This window comes from Cavia porcellus, unplaced genomic scaffold (genome assembly GCF_034190915.1).
Source record: "Cavia porcellus strain 051 isolate PalLab524CR breed Dunkin Hartley unplaced genomic scaffold, mCavPor4.1 scaffold_1, whole genome shotgun sequence".
NCBI classification, from domain to species: domain Eukaryota; kingdom Metazoa; phylum Chordata; class Mammalia; order Rodentia; family Caviidae; genus Cavia; species Cavia porcellus.
Window position 1 is genome coordinate 83,994,437 of NW_026947484.1, and position 19,136 is coordinate 84,013,572.

Sequence of the window (19,136 nt, forward strand, 5' to 3'; positions counted from 1 at the left end):
GCTCATACTGAAGCTACCACATCCACAAAATACAGCTCTAACCTGACAAACAACGAATGCAGTCACTGAAATCTGCTCAGCCTACAGGGGAAAAAAAATGATGATTGCGTTTAATATGGCACTTATTTGTGAAGATAATGTCATGGCAGCTTTCTCTTAAGAAGGAAAACTTTAAAAGTATGGCATTTTTACACTGAGAAGTATCTTAGATATAACTTATGCTACCATTTTCATTTTATGCAAGAAAACTCTAAAGCCTGGAAAAATTAAATGGCATGTGCATGTTTAGGTTAGACGAGAATAGTAAAAATGTTTCCATGCTGTTTGGGTATCTCCCTGAAGTACCATTTCTAGAATGGTAGTTTTCATCCTCTAAAGCACAGATCATTCCAGTGGCCAACGGAATGGGGCTTTTAAGCTAAGTGGAAGACATGAGGTATTACATATTAAACACTTTGACAAAAAAATACGATCATCCCGTTTCCTTGCAACAAGCAGACGTAAAGGGCTCCCTTTTATTCCTATACTTTTGGGAGAGGTTCAGGAAAGAGAAAAACTTCTTTATGTGAAAGTTAATAATAAGCATGGGATCAATGGCAACTAATGCTCAGTGTCAAAGTCAGAATAATCCTGAGGGCTGGGGTGGGGAGGTAGGGATCTGTGCAGAAGGGAAGTCACTTGCCTCCAGCACTTCCTCTGCCAAGTGGCAATGCAAAGCCACCAGCCCCAGACTTATCAGGTTTCCTCTGGCTTGGGATGTGACACCTCCCAGATTTTACTGTTGAATCAACTCTTCTTGAAGCCCAGTGGACTAGATAGAGGCTTCTGTTCAAAGTAACAAAATATTAACTTTGTACCCATTGGATTACCATCAAAGAATGCTGAGAAACAGACTGCCTGCTTGCATAGACAAGGAAATGGACAGCATGTAAAAGTGGATATTTCTTGCACTGGTTCATCCTCTGAGGATTCATTTATCTTTCCCTCTCCATAGCCCACGCCCATTCATTTTATCAATTAGGAAAATGAAGATCAAAGGGGTTAAGTGAATAAACAAAGAACATAATTATCTGCAAAGTTTGGTCATGCAGGAGATGTGGCCACAGGTCTTGTCACTTCTGATTTAGAGCACTTCTCATTATATCATGCTGTCTCTCAAATCATTTGCCTGGAAGAGTGGTGACATGTGCGTAATGTTGGGCTGTGAGGCTGGGCCACTGTAAAGGCTTGTGTTCAGATGTCTCCCGAAGGCCTCATGGGGTCACAGGGTTTTTTCAGGTGACTGAATCTAGAGTGTGTGATTGATTCCTAGTACAAATGCTGAGATTTAGGGTGCTGGAATTAAGGTGGGGTGATTGCTGGATCCACTGATTTGGATTGGCACTGCCTGAGTCGAGAACAGTATCAAAGAAAGAGGCTTGCCCTCTCTTTTGTTGCTTTTCTGCCTTCCGCTGCCATGAACTGTTGCCCCTCTGCCATGTGCCACACTGCCTTGGAGCCAGCCGATTATGTCTCTACAAACCTCTACGAACTGTAAGCTAAACAAACTTTTCCTCCTTTATCATCCGGTGTCAGGTATTATGGCCCAGCAAAAAGAAAAGTAACTAAAACAGCCATCTATGTAACAACACAAATATCATAAGCCATCCACCATTTAAGATGATGTGTTACTATAACAACTTCATTTAGAGTTATTTCTCTTTACCTACTGGGATCCAGGATGAGGGCATTCATATTCAAATCTCTATTTTTGAATTACTTCTTGCCAAAACATTAAGTTTCAAGAAAATATATAATAAAGGTACAAATGCAACATGTTAAAAATAATAGTTGCTATTTGAGAGATGATTTAAAAATTTGTTGCTTCTCTAATGTTCTTACCTCTATTTTATTATTTATAGTATGTTTGAAAAAATTTTAGTACCTACAGAAAATGTTTATTAAATATAGGCTGAATATTCCTAATCTGAAAAGTCAATATCCAAACTGCTCCCAAATTTGAAATGTTTTGACCTTTCAGAACAGTGTGATTGTGGATTATAGAGAAGCTTAATGTCCAGCAAGTTAAAGGCAACAGCTGTTTCAAAACTGTAAATAACTGATGTAACAGTGATAGAGAAAGGGTCTCGGTTCACTACCATACTTTACCATAATGCATGCACTACTTTGGCCACCATAAAAATACAAATATTCTACTAGGCTTATAATTTGTCTCACAAACTAATAACAAAGATAACAAGAATATTGATTTTTTTTAGGTATAATTGCTTCTTGGTAAAACAGTAATGACAGTTTCATTTGATCCATGATTGGGATCATCATTAGGTGAAATTTTCTCTACTGTGGGGCATCCTGAAGTGAGCACCGAATGAGGTAATTTAAACTCATTTTCAATGTAGAATTTCTCAAAATGCAGAATTGGAACAAACCATGGAATTTAACATTCTGATCCCATGAATCACGGTTTTCAAACTATATATAAAAAAGATTCATTTAGGTTGTGTATCCAAATTGCTTATATAAAAAAATATGAAAAAGTCATAAAAATGGATTTTGGCAGCACTGATCAAGTTAATAGCATCGATGCATCAAAGGAGAGGCTTCAGAACTTCCAAAGCTGACTCCATCGCAGAGCAGACATTTCTGCTGCTGATATCACAGCTTCTGATCTGGTACGAGTTTATTTTATTTTTATGAGTTTATTTTTATTTTTCACCAGCCATCAATCACCCACCATCCATATATGCTTTAGGGCAAAACATATTAAGGTCAACTACAGAATGAAAAAGAAGCTTTTATGTTGTGACATCTGATGATGAATTCTTAAATCTCTTTTTCAAAAAGGTGCAAGCACAAATACCATAGTTTTGTTTTTGTTTGACTGCTTTTACTGGGGACCTGGTTGTGAACCAGGCAGCAGGTCCTGGCAGGTGGCACATCTAGACAAAGAGAAGGCAGTGTCTGGCATTCCATGCAACAATGGCAGCCCCATTCTGTCTTACAGCTTTCTTTGTACTGGAAATAAAGTGTGTTTCTCTAAAATGGAGAATTTTTAAAATCACTTGTGAGGATGTATAAATATGAACATATATCAATGTTTTATTTGACTTTCTTACATACCATCATATATTGAAAATATTATATTTAACTTCATCATAAATATAATATATATAAAGAGTACCTGGGCTAGAGAAATTAAATCTCTGCTACAGGATTTTCACAGTGTTTAAAAATATATGTAATATGTGTCTCCCCTAAAATGGTGTCCAGGTGAGGGCCCTGCAAGGTGTCTAACATGCAGAAATAGCAACAATGCTGAGAATGGATAGGGGTTTGGTACCGGTTATTCAAGGACAAACTGCTACAGCAAAGTAGGACAAGTCATGGCTGTTACTGAGGAGGAATCAGTGTATTCTGAAATCTATACAACAGAATATCATCAATTCCACCAGATATCTAGAAGGAGGTAAAAGCTCGAAGAGTAATTTGGGAAAATCCAGTTTTATATAGTCAAGTGTAACCCAGCAAATTGTGTATCTATTCACATACTGTAGATTCTATCACTTCAGGAATTATATACATAAATTTAAAATGTCTAAGAGGATATGTATGAACATAGTTGCATATGGCATTTATTTCAGTGTTTGGACGTCCCCCAAAAGCCTCATGTGGTCATGGGTGTGGCAGCTGAGTCTAGCATTTGTAATTGGTCTGCTGTCTAGTGCTGGGATTGGTGGTGGGAGGGCTGCACTCACCAGAGATGGGTAGTTAGCATACAATATAAGGGAGGGAAGGAGGCATGCTTTCCCGTTTTTGCTGCTGTGGCCTTTGGTACCTGTTGCCACAGGAATGGTTGCCCCTGTACCATGCTTCCCTGCCTTGGAGCCAGCTAAGTATGGACTAAAACCTCCAAAACCTGTAAACTAAATAAAGCTCTCCTTTATTTTGGGTGTCAGGTATTTTGTCTTAGCAATGAGAGAAAAATAACCAAGACAGTTACTAATCTATCTACTTGGGTCTCCATTTTGATTTTGTAAAGTTTTCAGTGAGACTAGCAATGCTTCTCTAATTACCTAGTCCACTCTAGTTATGACTGATCCTCCATACTGACAACTGTTGACTCATTCATTTAAACCATTACTCTCTTGGGAGATAACATAGCTTAGCTTTTCTCAATAGCTTGGCTATATCCTGCTGTTTGACTTTTGGTAAGACAGGTTAATGTTCCTGGGCAATATCCTCAGGAGAGGCACTTCCAATTGTGAAAAATGGAGCTTTCTGACCTGCTCAGATGTTGGAGTGCAGTGCTTAGCTTAGAGGAATTTAATTCTTACCCAGAATTTTGGAGGTGTGTTAAAGAATATTTCTCCCCGTATCCCCAACCACATAAATTTAGATGGTTACACTAAAAACAGCAGGTGTCTCTCTTTTCTTTTTGTGTTTTAGCTGAATAACAACGGACAGCTCTATTCCTGACCAAAATGTGCTTGTGGTATTGTTAAGCTATAAGAATATTATCATAGGACATTCAGAACATTGGCCAAATTAAGAAAAAGGATCTGACTCCCTAAACATATGCGCTCAATGAAGAATAAATAACTTAGAGTAAATGAATCTTACATTCACATTTTTTAAGGAAGTAAAATTTATGCAGTCAGTGAACTAAGCAATGTGCTTCCTTTGGCATCTGAAAGGTTGGCTGCACTTCAAGTGGCAATGTTTGTTTGGAATTTTATCATTCACAACAGACGCATCAGGAATGGGAATCAATTTGCTTTCACTGGCAAGTTCTGTTCGGATGCTGGTATATAAATCACAAATTTCTTACTTCATCAAGAGACTACGTGAATAAATGGTCCAAGTCCCCATATGCATAGCATTATTAAATAATCTCAGCTGTTGTGATGTTTGGGGATAAGTAACTATATAGTCATAGATCTCACATATATGAAATATTTCACACAGTGAAATATAAATAATTCAAAATAAAAAATTAAGTAGAATCAAAGCACCAAGTATATAGCACCTGAAAAAAGGATCACTTTGTTTTAGTATGCAAGAAAACCCTTGCTTCTCTGTGAATAAGAAGAAAAATTAGAGAAAGGTTACTTGGTTAACAATCCCACCTTCTGCTTTTATCCTAGTGGCAAATAATTAATTCACAGTCCCTGGCTGGAATCCATGCTAGGTGAAGCAAATGGTCACATCTCTGTGAATTTCACATTAACAGCTGAGTTTATTTCCTTTGTAAACTGGTCAAATTTTCAGGACAGCAGGCCACACCATAGGGCTTGGGAGGAAAAGTGAGGACTTCAACAAATCAAGCTTAAGTGGATTGCTCAGGGCAGCTAAAGGGCACAATACAATGCTTCCCGGGGTGCCACTGTGTTGGAAGCTTAGGAAATTTCTCCTTTTCTATTCTCTTCCTCTGCTATACCCCCCTTTCTACTATTTTATTTATTAGTCTACTTATTCCATTATCTATTTAGTGATAAGTAGCTAAATGGTGCCGTCTTACATATATCTATCCCCATTTTAATTCTGTAAAATCATTAGTGATTTTAGTAATCACTAGTGATGAGTGCCACTTTGATTATAACATTCATTTTCTTTTCCAGTGATTTATTTGAATTTAACATGTTCTTTCTATACATGGACCTACTATTCTCAAATACAGTAGAAAAAGAAATTCTTAACAAAATTATTGAGTTTTCCATATTCAAAAAATTACCCATAAAAATGAGAAGTACTTGAAGAGGAAATCACATTCACTTTTGTCCACTTAACCATATTTTCTACATAGCTCCCATCCATTTCCCATTTATGCCTGGAAGCTGTGCCTGTTGTTACTACAGGAGATGAAGTGCTGTAGTTCGATTGACTTTTTTGGAGCTGTATTACCTTTCCACTCATCTCCTGGACTGTATTTCTGCTGAGCTGGAAGACCAAGGTTCCAACACAGACTGCTGCACTGAGAGCAGCCCAGCAAGGACTACTAAAAAACACAATCACTTCTCTATTTTCTAAATGTGGTGAGATGGGGGATGAGGCAAGGATGGTCAAGAATCATACTGAACATAACTACTTTGGCCTTTTGGTCTTTTATATATTTAGTTGACCCATATGAAATACATGAATTTCCAGAGCCACTGATAAGAAGTTGGCTTTAGCTTGAATTAGTCAGTATTACTTGAAAGCGTAGTAAACCAGCCAGATTTACTACATTAGGTTATTTCTTATTAAGGTGCTCCAAGAAGCATCGAGAAAGCAGTGCACCACAGAGTATTCAGGCACAGCAGTGGTTCCAGAGAATGACTCAAATCTGTTCACGTTTCATGCACAAGTTTATGGGATTCTTCTTCAGCCCTTAAAAACGTACATTAAAGGTATGTGGATAACTGAAAATTTATTCTATGTTTTATACTTATGAAGTTAATTTTGCCTTCTGAAAAACAATTTTAAAGATCTAACATCATTTAAATTGGAATTTTAAAAAAATCCACAATCATGATTGAACAGTGCAGCCACTTGGAAAATGCTGAACATTTTCATTCAGTTGAACATTTGTTGCCGTGACAAATGTATATGAAAAAGTGACAATATGCTAAATACAATAAATTACAGCTTTCCAATTATAAGCAATTCACTGAGAACGGACAGTTTAATAAATCTGCAGTATTATCACATAGGGAATTAGAACATTCATTTAACACTAAAGAAACTTGCCAAAAACTTGGGACACAAAACTACAAGCAAATTTTTATCTAAAAGATTTCTTGTATCAGCTGTTTATCATGTTCATTATTATAAGTTATTAAGGTAGTGTCACTCGGCTGTGCAATTTTAACTCTGCTTAATATTTGTCACTTGTTACTCGTTTGGTATAAACAAATTTTGGTTAAAAGAAAGCAAAATACATTTAGACTTGGAGTATCCATATTATACAAAATCCCCTGAGGAAGTATAGTGCTTTTCTTCTGTGGATGCACTTAATGGTCTTTAAGAAAAATACGGATTTGTTTGTATCTCAGTCCCTTCCAGTGTCTCCCCAGGAAGAAATCTGAACTGGTGACATGGAGTAGAAATAATATTCTCAGATGTGATTTTCCCTTTTTTCCTTTTCTTTCCTCCCTTCCTGTCTTTTCTTTCGTCCCTCCATTCTCTTTTTCAAAATTTCAGAGCAGCATAAACAGAAACAAGTAGGGAAATATAGAACAAAGCTATGCTTTGAATGATATATACATTTATCCTTTTATTCACCGTTCACTTTACGAGGAAGTAAAATCTCTCCAATTGAGGCCGCTGAAAATAATAAACTGTGTTAAGTCCATAAAAATGGCAAATATTTTCACAAAGACAGTAATTCTTCCAAATTTTGCTACTCTACTTTAGATTTGTACAACAAACACAATTTTCTTGCAGACTTATTCTTGGATGAGCCTCAACAATATTGAAATAAAGCAGGATGAAAAATGTGATTCAAAACAAGCCAATATATTCATCTTTCAAGACAGCATCACCTGAGCCATTTAACTGAGAGAAGGCTGCATTAGGGACGCAGGGGTCACGCATCTTACCTGGCGTTTGAAAGTTAAGGCGCCTCAGTTCTACGGGGTCTGTCGGATGGTGTGAGGGAACCTCCTTACTGTTCGGTATACTGCTCTTTCTAGACTCAGACTCTGCTCTCTTCCTACGGGGAGAAAATTAAAATTTAAGAATTGAAACACATATGAGAAAAGAATTAAAATATGCTTTCAAAAAACAGTCATCATGTTCAGTCCTCAAGTGTTCAGTTTCAAAACCTTTTAATCACTTAGGTTTATGATCTTACGCAGGGTGGGTTTCCTCTCTTGGCCTACAGTAGTTCCTCTGGTCTAAAATTTTTATGTAAGTGGATGATCTTAATGTGTTCCCTCAGTTTTAGGATTAATAAATTCAATATCGCTGTTTTTTGGTTCTAAAGGAGTGCTGGTAAGATGTGCAAAAATTGTTCAATAATTGTCTCTTATCTACAAGTTCTACTTGTGAAGAATAAGACAGTGTATTTCTAGTCACTGATTCTAACATTGTTGTTACTAAAGAGATTACTTAGCCTCAAGCCAAAAGGCTATTTCTGTGCCTTTCTTCTTTTTAAGAATATATAACTGGTGACTATAAAATGGAGATACACTGAATTTTCCCATGAGACCAATAATAGTTCTAAAATATAAGCTATCCTAATACCTATAAGAAAAATTGGGGCCACACAAGACATCTCATTTCTCTTTCAAATTGAAAGGAAAAAAAAGTGTGCCGACTATTTATGGTGGTGTTAAGCAATTTGTGGTTAATAGTTTGTTAATGAAAGTCAATCACAGAACAATCAGAGAAAAAGTAATTTCTCCCTACGGGTAGTGCAACTCTCCTGATGATTAGTCAGTGCACCACTAATGGTGTCTTGTTATAAATATGATTTTTCATAGAATTCGTATCATGTTTTTAAAATACCTCATTAAATACACATGCTTAAACTGTCATAATGTAATCTAAATTTCTAAGTAAAAAAATCGTAAGATTTATCTTTCTGTTTTTCTTCAAACCCAAACAACTATCTTCATGTAGACTGAATAAGGTTAAACACCCCTTTTAACAAAAGAAATCCTTGATATTATTAGTACACATCTGCAGTATATAATTATGATTACAGTTATCACGGGAAGCTGGTAAATCTACTCGTCACATCGAAATTGTTTTGTCCCCATGCCTGCTGTTCCTCCCTGCTCCTTCTGTCTCTTGGTTCTCTTTCCATTTGCAAAAGCTCCATTCCCATTTTTATGTCACTTCTTTTTAGCCCATTTTCTCCCCCCTCTCTTTACTTCCTCAATTTCTTGATCCCTCCCCACTTGGGAAAGATTTTCCTACTTCCATTATCTATTTTTTATCTTACTCTTTATTTATATTTTGGGTTTTTCATGTAAGATAAAACACAGTGTTTAAGCTTCTGTACTTGATTTATTTCACTTATTAGTGATGATGTGTGTCCCTTTATCTAAAATGGTTAGAGCTTTTCCCTCTGCAGAATAGTACCCCACTGTCTACAAACACATCACATTTTCATTATTCACTCGTATCTTGATGGGCAGGTAGGCCATTTCCAAGACTGAGCTTCTATGAATATGGGGTGCATGTATCAATGTAACATGATGATTTTAAAACTTTTGGGAAGACACCTAGATGGGGAATAGCTGTGTGAAGTAGAATTGTACGTTTAGTTTTTTGGAGAATATCCATTCTTATTTCCATAAGGTTTGTACTAGTTTATACTCCTACCAACAATATAGAAGGGCTTCTCCCTCATTTCCAGCTTCACAAGCGTTTATAATTTTCTATTTTTAATGAGAAAAGGTAAAATTTCATTACAGGATAGTAAGAGAATAACAATAGTTAATATATTACATGTTATCTTTAGAGTAGTTGATCAGGATACTAGATATGGGCATAAACATTTCTCCAGTTGATATCAGCACAAACCTTCCTTTTAATGACTAAGATGTATTAATAGTAAAGCTGACTGGCATTTTTTCTATTTTCTCCGGGGTCCTTTCCCTTTTACCCATTCTAGTTCCTTTTTCCTTTTGAACAATTTCTTCAATTTCACAGTATCTTCTGAACATTTTATACCTTATTTATTTTTTCAGTTTCTCGCCAGGGAGACAATATGATATTTACACATATGAGTCTGATTTATTTCACTTATGAATATGTCTAAAGTTGCCTCCACTTACCTATAAAAGTCTCAACTTTATCCTTCTTTATGGCTGAGTAGTACTCCATTATATAAAAATATCACAACTTTTTTATCCACTCTTTGTTTGGTGGACATTTGGGTTGTTTCCAAGATTTAGTTATTACAAACTGTGCTGCTATAAACACAGGTACATACATTTCCCTGTGCTATGACATTTTTAATTCTTCTGGGAAGATACCAGAAGGGGAATAGTTGGATAGAATGCTACTTCTAGTGCTAGTTTTCTTAGGATCTCCACACTGATTGCCACAGTACTGTACCAGTACATACTACCACCAAGAGTGGAGAAGGGTTCCTTTTTCACCACAGCCCTATCAGATTTATTGGTGATAGCCATTCTTATGGGGTGAGATGGAATCTCAGAGCTATTTTAATTTGCATCTCTTGAATTACCAGAGATATTGAACATTTTTTCATGTATTTATTTGGGATTTTCACTTCCTCATCTGAAAAGGGTGTATTATCTCAGATGCCCATTTTTGGATTGGGTCTTTGAATTTGAGGAGGATCTGACTTTTCTCACTTCTTCGTGTGCTACAGATGTAAGTCCTTTGACAGCGGGACAACTGGCTAAACTTGTTCTCCCATTCTGTGGGTTTTCTTTTCACACTGTTGGTGATTTATTGGGCTGTGAAGAAGCTTTTTAGTAAGATGAGATCTCAGTTGTTGATTCTTTGAAGTACTTCCAATGTAGTTTGGATTTTGTTCATGAACTCTCTACTTACACCTATGTCTTCAAGATTTCTATCTGCTTTCTCCTCCAGTAGATTTGGTGTTTCTGTTTTAGATTGTTGATCCCTTTTGACTTTAGTGCATACTGATAGACCAAGCTTAGTTTTAATCTTCAGCTAGTAGATGGTCAATTTTCCAGCACCATATATTAAAGAGGTTATCTTTTCCCCCATGAATATGTTTGGCCCACTTGACAAAAAAAAGGTGGCTGAGTATGTTTGTAGCTGTGCCTACATCTTCTGATCTGTTCCATTGGTCTTCAGGTCCATTTGGTTGCCAGGACCATGCTGATCAGTAATTTCATAGTATAATTTCAAGTCAGGGATTATGATGTCCCCTGGCTTGTCTTTGTTGCCCAGGATTGTCTTAGCTATTAGAGGTCTCCTCTGGTTCCCAATGAATTTTAGGAATGTTTTCTCTAATTTTGTGAGGTATGCTAATGGTATTTTTATTAACATTGAATTAAATCTGTATAATAATTTTAGAAGTATAGCCATTCTCACTATGCTGGTTCTTGCTATCCATGAACAAGGGCTATCTTTTCATTTTCCAATATCCTCTTCAATTGCCTTTTTTCATAGTACTATAAATATATATATACAAGTATATAAGATATATATATATACTGTATATAAAGATATATATATATATATATATATATATATATATATATATCTTTTACTAACTTTGTTAGGTTGATTTCTAAGTATTTCATTTTTTTTAATGATACTGTGAAGGGTGTGATCTAATTTCTCTCTCAGTGAGTTTGTTGCTTACATATAGGAATGCTATAGATATTTCAGTGTTGAATTTATATCCAGCTATGCTACTGAATTTGGATATTAAATCTAGAAGTCTTTTGTTTGAGATTTTTTGCAATTTTGTATGTAGAGTATCAGGTAATCCACAAATGATGATGATTTAATTTGTTTTGCTATCCTTAGGCCTTTTATTTCTCTCTTGTCTAATAACTCATGCTAGTGTTTCCAGAACTATATTGAATTGGAGTAGTGATAGAGCACATCTTTGCCTTGTTCCTGATTTTAGAGTGAAAGCTTTCAATTTTTGTTAATTTAGTGTGATCCTGGCTGTTGGTTTGTCATAGATTGCTTTTTTCAGATTAAGACCATCTATTCTGATTTTCTGTAGGGTTACTTTTTTTTTTTTAACATGAAGAGTGTAGAATTTTTCAAAAGGTTTTATGCATTTATTGAGATGATGGGATTTTTTACTTTGGCTCTATTGATATTTTACATTTATTGATTTGCATATGTGGAACCATGCCTGCATTCATGGGATGAATCCCACTCGGTCATGGTATATAAACTTCTTTATGAATTGGTGCATTATATTTGCTAGTATCTTATTGAGAATTTTTGCATCTATATTCACTAGGGAGATTGTCCTGTAGTTCTTTTTGTTGGATCTTCTCTGGCTTGGTGTTAGGGTAATACTTGTCTCCAGGAATGAATTAAGGAGTATCGCATTTCTTTCAATTTCTTTAAAGAGATTAAGAAGTATTGACATTAAATCTTCTCTAAATTTCCTGAAGGATTCAGCAGTGAATCCATTGGGACATTGGCCTTTCTTTTCCTTGTTAAGTTTTTAACTAATTTTCAGTTTCACTGACTGATATCGGGTTACTCAGAATTTTTGTATCTTCTTGATTCAGCACTGGTAATTCATACGTACTTAGAATCTTTCCATTTTTTCTGTGTTTTCCATTCCATGAGAGTAAAGATTTTCAAAGCAGGTACTGATGATCTTCTGAATTTCCACAAGATCTGTAGTGATTTCACCCTTTTCATTCCTCAATGTATGAATTTGAGTCTCCATTGATTTTGAAAGATAGTTTTGCAGGGTACATCAATCCAGGTTGTAAGTTATTTTCTTTCAGGACTTGAAACATTTCACTCTAAGATCTTGACTTGAGGAACTGTGTTGAGAAGTCAGCAATGATTCTGATGGGCTTTTCTTTGTAAGTGGTCTGTTTTTCTCTAACAGCTTTTAATATTCTGTTCTTGTGCTGAATTTTTGTGATCTTGATTATTATATGTCTGGGTATGGATTTATTTTGGCTATGATTAATTCAATTTCTATATTCTCACTTATCTGTATGTCAGTTTCTCTTTCCATGTTTGTGAAATTTTCTGTTATCACTTCTACAATTTTATGTCATTTGTATTGATGCCTTTTTTCTTTGACACCAGTCATTTTTTCTTTGCTTTGTCTTACAGTTATTGAATTGTGATTTCTTGAACCATTTTTATTTTCAAGAGAGTTTTCCCTTTCATGACGACTAGCTGTGACCCTGTCTTGAAGGTCTGAAAGTCTATCTTCAGTTCTGTTCAAGTGATTTTGACAGTTTTCAATGGAATTTTTAATTTCCTGGATATCTGTTTGATTCAATTTCAGGCATTCTATTTCTTTCCTATGTTGATCATTTATGTTTTCTGTCCTTTTCTTACCATTTTTAAAATCTATAATCCACATTTGCTGAGTAATTCCTTCATAAATGTTTCTTTTCTTTTCTTTTCTTTTTTTTTTTTTTTTTTACCTGAAAGATTATTTCTGATCTGATTTCCTTATAGCCTTATGGATTTGTTTCTTTACTTTGGTTGCTATCATTTCAGAAATACCAGGTGAATGTTTTCCATTTTTCTCTAACTCCATGTTTCTTAGACTTGTTCTGGGTGGGCTGGATTTCTTAGATTGCATTTTACTTCTGTGACTTGCCAGTTTCTTTTTCAAACGTTTTTTGTTTTCTGTGTTGACACTTGTAGGTTTTTGTAGTAGGTAGCTATAACACTAATAACACCACCTCTCTAGGAAAAGTCTGTTCTTTAGGGATGTCTTCTATGTGTAGGAGGTTCTTGGTTTGTGTCTTTCCCGAGATCTGATCTTTCCAATTAATTAAGAGTAGAATGCTGGTATCTTTTTGGTTCAGTCCCCTGTCCTTTGGTGTTTGGCCATGGTGAGGTTATTACCCCAGAGCTTCCCAGTATTATTATAGAAGGGAGAACAACTGATACAACAGATAAGACACCCTTGCTAAAATAGCATAGTTATCCATAAAATAGCATCAGATGTAGTTTAGAATCTGACAAACTGTGATATTTTGTATCTTAAACAACGTGAGAAAAATCTACATTTATATAACAAAACTGATAGTAAATTAGAAGCTTGTATGCAACATATTTCCCCTTGGTAGAGTAGCTTTATCCTGTGGTGGAGAAATTTAAGGACGACAGTGGATAAAACAAAGATAACTAAAAAGGAACTAGAAGGAAGGATGGAGATCAAAGTATGATCATGTCAGCTTTAGTAAGCTAGAGGCCAGAAATAAAGGAATAAAGGAGTAAGCAAGGGATTATCTGAGGTTGGTCTCTGGGTTTGGGGAATGGGGTTAGTTTTCTGTGGCTGGATGTCTCCCCAGCCATTTATAAAAGAGTGAAAACAAAAGAAATAAGGAAATAAAAAGTAGAAAAAGCTAAAAACAAAAATAAAATAAAAAAGAGATGAGATGGCCTCACCCGCCTGCTTCTGTTCCATGTGTCTCTGTCTCCAAGCACAATGCTGCTTTGCCTAAGTCACCACCTGTTGGCTTGCACTGTTAATGTCACTTTGGACCTTTCCATCTCACCACTCTTCCATGTTCATTGCCTGCTCGTCATGTGCCCCTGGTGGGGCAGTACTGTGTGACTTGCATTCCCTTGGAGGCCTGGTCCTTCTAATGTAGGAGGGGAAGAGCCAAGCATCTGAATTTTCCCTGCTGACCAGTTTCCAGATCTGTGGCACAGTGGGGAGGAGCCAGTCTGATTTCAGGACGAAACATTAACCTCCCTTTCTGGAGTAAATTGGAATTTCAGTGTTGTTTTAGATTATATTTCTCTAATGGCAAGAGATATTGAATATTTTTTTTCATATTTATTGGCACTTTGCAATTCTTCTGAGAAGTGTCTGTGCATTTCAGCTGAGCATTTTTTGACTGGATCTTTTATTGTGTATGTGGGGGTCATATTTATTTATTGGCTTCTTTATTGCAGATGTTAATCCTCTCTATGAGAATCACTGCAAAATCTTTTCCCATTCTGGAGGTTGTGTCTTCATTTTGTTTCCTTGTTATGCAGGTTTTTCCTTAATTTAATACAATCCCATTTGTTGATTCTCAGCACTAATTTTTTGTGCCATTGGGGCTCTGTTCATGAAATCCTTGCTTATGTCTGTTTTCCAGAGTTTTACTTATTTCATCTTCCAGCAGATTGTTTCTGTTTTAGCATTTATATTTTTGATTCATTCTGATTTTAATGTAGTACATGGTGAGAGATATGGGTCCAGACTAAGACTTCTACAACTGGATATCCAATTTTCCTACCACCATTTATTAAAAAGCCAGTCTTTCCTACAGGTATATTTTGGCCTGTTTGTCAAAGAGCAAACAGGTGCATGTGCCTGAGGTTGCTTCTGCTTCCTCTATTCTGTTCCACTGATCTATGTGTTTATTTTTGTGCCAGTACCTTGCTGTTTTTAATCACTGCTGCTCTGGACTCTAACTTCAAATCTGAGATTGTGCTGCACCTTGCTTTGCTTTTGTTACCCAGGGTAGTTTCATCCTATTCTGGGTCTCCTTTGGGTCTGTGTGAATTTTAGGGTTATTTTCTCTAGTGCTGTGAAGAATGCAATCGGCATTTTGACTGACACTGTGTTAAATCTGTGTATCAGTTTTGGAAGTATTGGCATTTTGACAGTATTAGTTCTGCCTTTCCAGGAAGAAGATACACGTTTCCATTTTCTGTGTGCTCTTCAATTTCCATTTCAGAATGATGTAATTTTGATTGTAGATGTCTTTCACTTCCTTGGTTAGACTAATTCCTACTTTTTTTATATTACCGTGAGTGGCATTGTTTTTATAATTTCTTTCTGAGTTTGCTATTTGCACACAGGAATGACAGTGAGTTGTGTGCATTGATTTATTCTACCCTACTATACTGCTCAATTTGGTTAATTCTAGGAGTCTTTTGGTAGAAATTTTTGAGTCTTATATGTACAGGCTCATGTCATGTGCAAATGATAGTGTGACGTCATCCTTTCCTGTCCAAGTCTCTTTCATTTTTTTTCCTCCTGATTTTTCTGTCCAATGTTTGGTGGACTGTGTAGAACAGGAGTGCTGAGAGTGGACCTTCTTATGCTCTTGATTTTAGAGAAAAAGCCTTCTGCTTTTCCTCATTTAATATTATGTTGGCCGTGGGCTGTTTATAAATGGCTTTTATTAGATTCAGATAAGGTCCTTTTTTACTTCTTTTCCCTAGGGTTTCATTCATGAATTCACATTGAATTTTATCAAGGGATTTTTACAATGTATGCATTTTTCCATGTGCTGATTCTAGAAGCCTCCATATTGGAGCATAACCCTACCATATGACCTCACTCAAAGAGAAGGTATTCTTGTTTTGGGGCAGGGGCTGATGCAAAGTGCTTAGGTTAATCTTTCCCATCCCTGTCCTGGATGTGAGTGCATGACAGTGGTACAGCTTGTTATTTTGTCATGGCAATGGGCTTTCAATCAATGCCAACCAAGTCATTCTATAGTTAGCTGGAGGGCTCCTGTTAAATAGGCTTTCTTTCCATCTCTGCTCATCTGTATAAAATAAAACCAACCAGGGGATGAAGGGAAGATTGATGTGAAAGAGATGGGCACTTGATTTGCTCAGGCGCAGTGCCTTTGGCAAAACATCCTCACTGAAATGAATTTCGCTGGTTAAGTCCCATTAGACACCTTGCTTTCTAAGCACAGCAGCTCGGATTAACCTGTCCCACGTTTTCCTTTGCTTCCTAAAGTTGCCAGATAGAGCCCTAGACAGAACACACTGCCAAGCCATACTACCTATCAGACCAATGATTTTGAGTGATGATTTTGAAACATGCCAAAGTACTGGCAGCTCCAGTCACATGGAGTAAAATATGAAAAGGCAAGGAAAAGAAAAGATGGAGTGCTGATGAGAAAGAGATGAGAAGGAAAAGAGAGGGGGTGGGCTCAAAAGAGCACATGAAAGAAGATATGATGATCATTTTCAGAGTAGAAACTCTCACTGCACTCATGCTACGGTTACTTCCCCACAACACTGTGGGATCCATTTTACCCCGAAGAGGCAATATTGAAATGGACTAATGAAATGTCACCAAGTACAGCTGGCCAATCAGTCTCACATGAAACTATGGTTGGTATTCTCACTCTGATGGCTACTCGTGGCCCTGCTCAGGTTTTGGTTCTTTCACAAAAGTAGGTACAGATGCAATTCTTTAACCATGTGCCAGGTTCAATTTCTAAAAGTTAGGTTTTTCTCCTTTTTTAAACTATCACCCTTCAAGAATATAAAAACCAGAACTAGAACTACCTGGGCAAGAAAACTATTTTCTTACAGGTTTTGGGGATCAGTCTCTTTATCATCTCTTCCCAGAGGCCAGACTGAATGACACAGAGCAGGAAGCCAGAAAACAGCACTTGCTATAGAAATACAATGCATTTCCCTTAGACCATTTTCCCTTGGAAAATGCATGTTGTGGTTAAGATACACCTCTCAAAAATCTCAGAGTATGAGACTAAAATTAAATATAATTCATTCTTGTAATGGACTAGGAGTGGATTTAATTAAATAACTTCTCCCTCACTCTATCTGTTCCAATGAAATAGACTCCAACATCTTGAACATTTAAAATCCTGGCCAGCCAGGAAATCCAGCACCTTCCCTTCACTTTCCGTTTTGTTTTTCTGATCACAATATGGATCATTTTTATTGGTGTTTTGAGACAAGTTATCATTATATAGTCCAGGTTGGCCTTGAATTTAAGGCAATCCTTCTGCCTCAGCCTACTGAATGCTGGGATTACAGGCATGCACTATCATGTTTGGCTCATAAAATGGAAAATTCTGAATGCATATACTCTTATTGCATTATTTTTAAACATTTATATATTAAAATGTTATTTTTCTAGCCCAAAAGTATTTATTTATTCATTTTTGGTACTGGGAATCAAACTCATGACCTTGCACTTAACAGACAGGCACTGTGCTGTTGGGCTACATCCCCAGGCCCCAGAAGACTTTCTAACAAAGATGTTAATGCTGAAGAACTGGTGTTTATTGGTATTAATGGTAAAGACCTTTAAAAACTGAATTCACTACCTAAAATATCAAAAAGCATATCATGTTGTAAATGAAATTCAACAAAAACGTAAGCTGCAACATTTTCTTGATAAACTTTCACAGGTCCTATCATTCTCAATTAGGAAAAAAAAAACACATTAACTGGAAAAAGATTCCAGATTTTTGCCTTGCTATTGTTTTCCTATTAGATGACAAAACTCTGATACAGCCTTGATTTTTATTGTGAGAAGTACAGTATCTTCCAGGTACAGGGACTATGTGTCAACAAGGAAGGGAGAGATCACATGACATTGCAGATACATCAATAACTGCTAATAATGCACAGCTGTTCCAGATGTGAGGAACGTACAACCAACTGCTACTACTCTGGCATTCCAAGGAGCGTTTTATTCCCACTTATTCCTGCCTTCATATTTGCAGGGGGGGCTGAGAACAAAGGGAGTTTGTGTGAAAGATTATATTTATTGTCTGGTGGCAGTGACACTTGGACATCTGGGAACAAGCTTTTGAGAGGAATATGTATTTATTTGCAATTTCTACTGTTAGTATTCAAAGAAATGACTTCAAATACTTCACAGTTTTGATGCCATGAAGAATGTGAGCTCAAATCTTGGAATGCCTCTATTGGACACGTGTCAACTACGAATACTGTTATGAATTCCTTTGTGTATAAAATAGAGGATTAGAAGATGTAGTAATTTTGACCCAACTGTCTCATCCTAAACCAATGAGAAGGCAATGTGGACAAGGTTACAATGCACAAGTTATAAGTACATTAATTGTGTCCAAAGTGTTCAAGATTTTTCAAGCAAAACATAATTTACCTCGTGTGTGGGTATAAGCTGGATTAATGGTAACTAGTCATGCACACAAAATAAGAAAGCCTCATAGGGACTCCAAGATGCCTGTTATTGGCTGTGTGGCCTTATGGCCAGTGTAAAATAATTCTGGAGATTACAGTGTATAGCAGCTCTCAGCCTTGGATGTGCATGACACATCCACATGGCAGGCCTGGCTAAACACAGCCTGTGGGTCGTACACCTTGGGTTTCTGATTCTGTAGGTCTCAGGTGCAGCCTAGTTACTTGCATTTCTATGAACTTCCAGGGATGCTGATGCCATTGCTCTTGGTTCAATGACCCTTCACTGAGGATTCCTGGGATCAAGGGGCAGAGAATCCCCGAGATCCTTTTCTTGATCATGAATTTTTATATACATTTGTGTATACTCATATCTATTTATTTTTATAGATATATGTAAGTATACCAATTTATAGATGTTAAAAGCTGGAAATTAATTTGGAGTAATGACTCAATTATCACACAGTCTACCTAAACTATTATTATTTAAGGCTGAAAAACATGGCTAATAATTTTGAATTAGGTAAGAATTTTCACTAAAGCAGTAACATTAGTATCTATGGGCTGTGAAAATGCTAGTATTCCTATAATAA

General features: G+C 36.4%; 1 protein-coding gene across 33 annotated transcripts in view; it reads right to left on the reverse strand.

Annotated features, from left to right (window-relative positions):
- The window catches only part of Ptprd (protein tyrosine phosphatase receptor type D), a 2,079,748-nt gene that overhangs the window by 100,632 nt on the left and 1,959,980 nt on the right, over positions 1-19,136 (reverse strand). For all 33 annotated transcript variants that reach the window (XM_063251000.1, XM_063251078.1, XM_063251071.1 and 30 more), the window contains one exon: positions 7,578-7,690. In XM_063251000.1, coding sequence (XP_063107070.1) covers positions 7,578-7,690 — 113 coding nt within the window. The remainder of the gene's footprint in view (positions 1-7,577; positions 7,691-19,136) is intronic.